The 391-nt window shown below is 50.4% G+C and overlaps 1 protein-coding gene across 1 annotated transcript in view; it reads left to right on the top strand.

The window, feature by feature from the left end:
* Positions 1–391, top strand: part of CCDC124 (coiled-coil domain containing 124) — a 5,310-nt gene that overhangs the window by 754 nt on the left and 4,165 nt on the right. Inside the window, exon 2 of the mRNA XM_014311230.2 lies at positions 327–386. Coding sequence (XP_014166705.1) covers positions 339–386 — 48 coding nt within the window. The 5' untranslated portion in view covers positions 327–338. The remainder of the gene's footprint in view (positions 1–326; positions 387–391) is intronic.

Below are 391 nucleotides of genomic sequence, written 5' to 3'. Positions count from 1 at the left end.
CCCAGTCTTTTCCTCAGTTTTGGGGACTTTTTCCCCCCTTCTAAAATTCCCAAAATCTGGGAAGGGGCTGGAGGAGTTTTGGGAAGGGGCTGGAGAATTTTTGGGAAGGGGCTGAGGAATTTTTGGGAAGGGGCTGGAGAAATCCTGACGGAAACAGGGGAGGGAAACCTTGGGAACTTTTAATCCCCATCCCTGCAGATTTCCAAGTGCGCAAACTCCCATCTCTGCCTGCCTGAACTCAAACCTCAATCCCAGCTTACCCCATTAAAAAAAACAAAAAAAACATAAAAACCTTGAAGAACCCCGATTTTTTCCCGGTTTCCCAGAGGTTTTGAGGGATGCCCAAGAAATTCCAGGGGGAGAACAGCAAGTCGGCGGCGGCGCGCGCCCG

Source organism: Geospiza fortis, unplaced genomic scaffold, assembly GCF_000277835.1.
Source record: "Geospiza fortis unplaced genomic scaffold, GeoFor_1.0 scaffold248, whole genome shotgun sequence".
Lineage (NCBI taxonomy): Eukaryota > Metazoa > Chordata > Aves > Passeriformes > Thraupidae > Geospiza > Geospiza fortis.
This window is presented reverse-complemented; position numbering and strand designations above follow the sequence as displayed.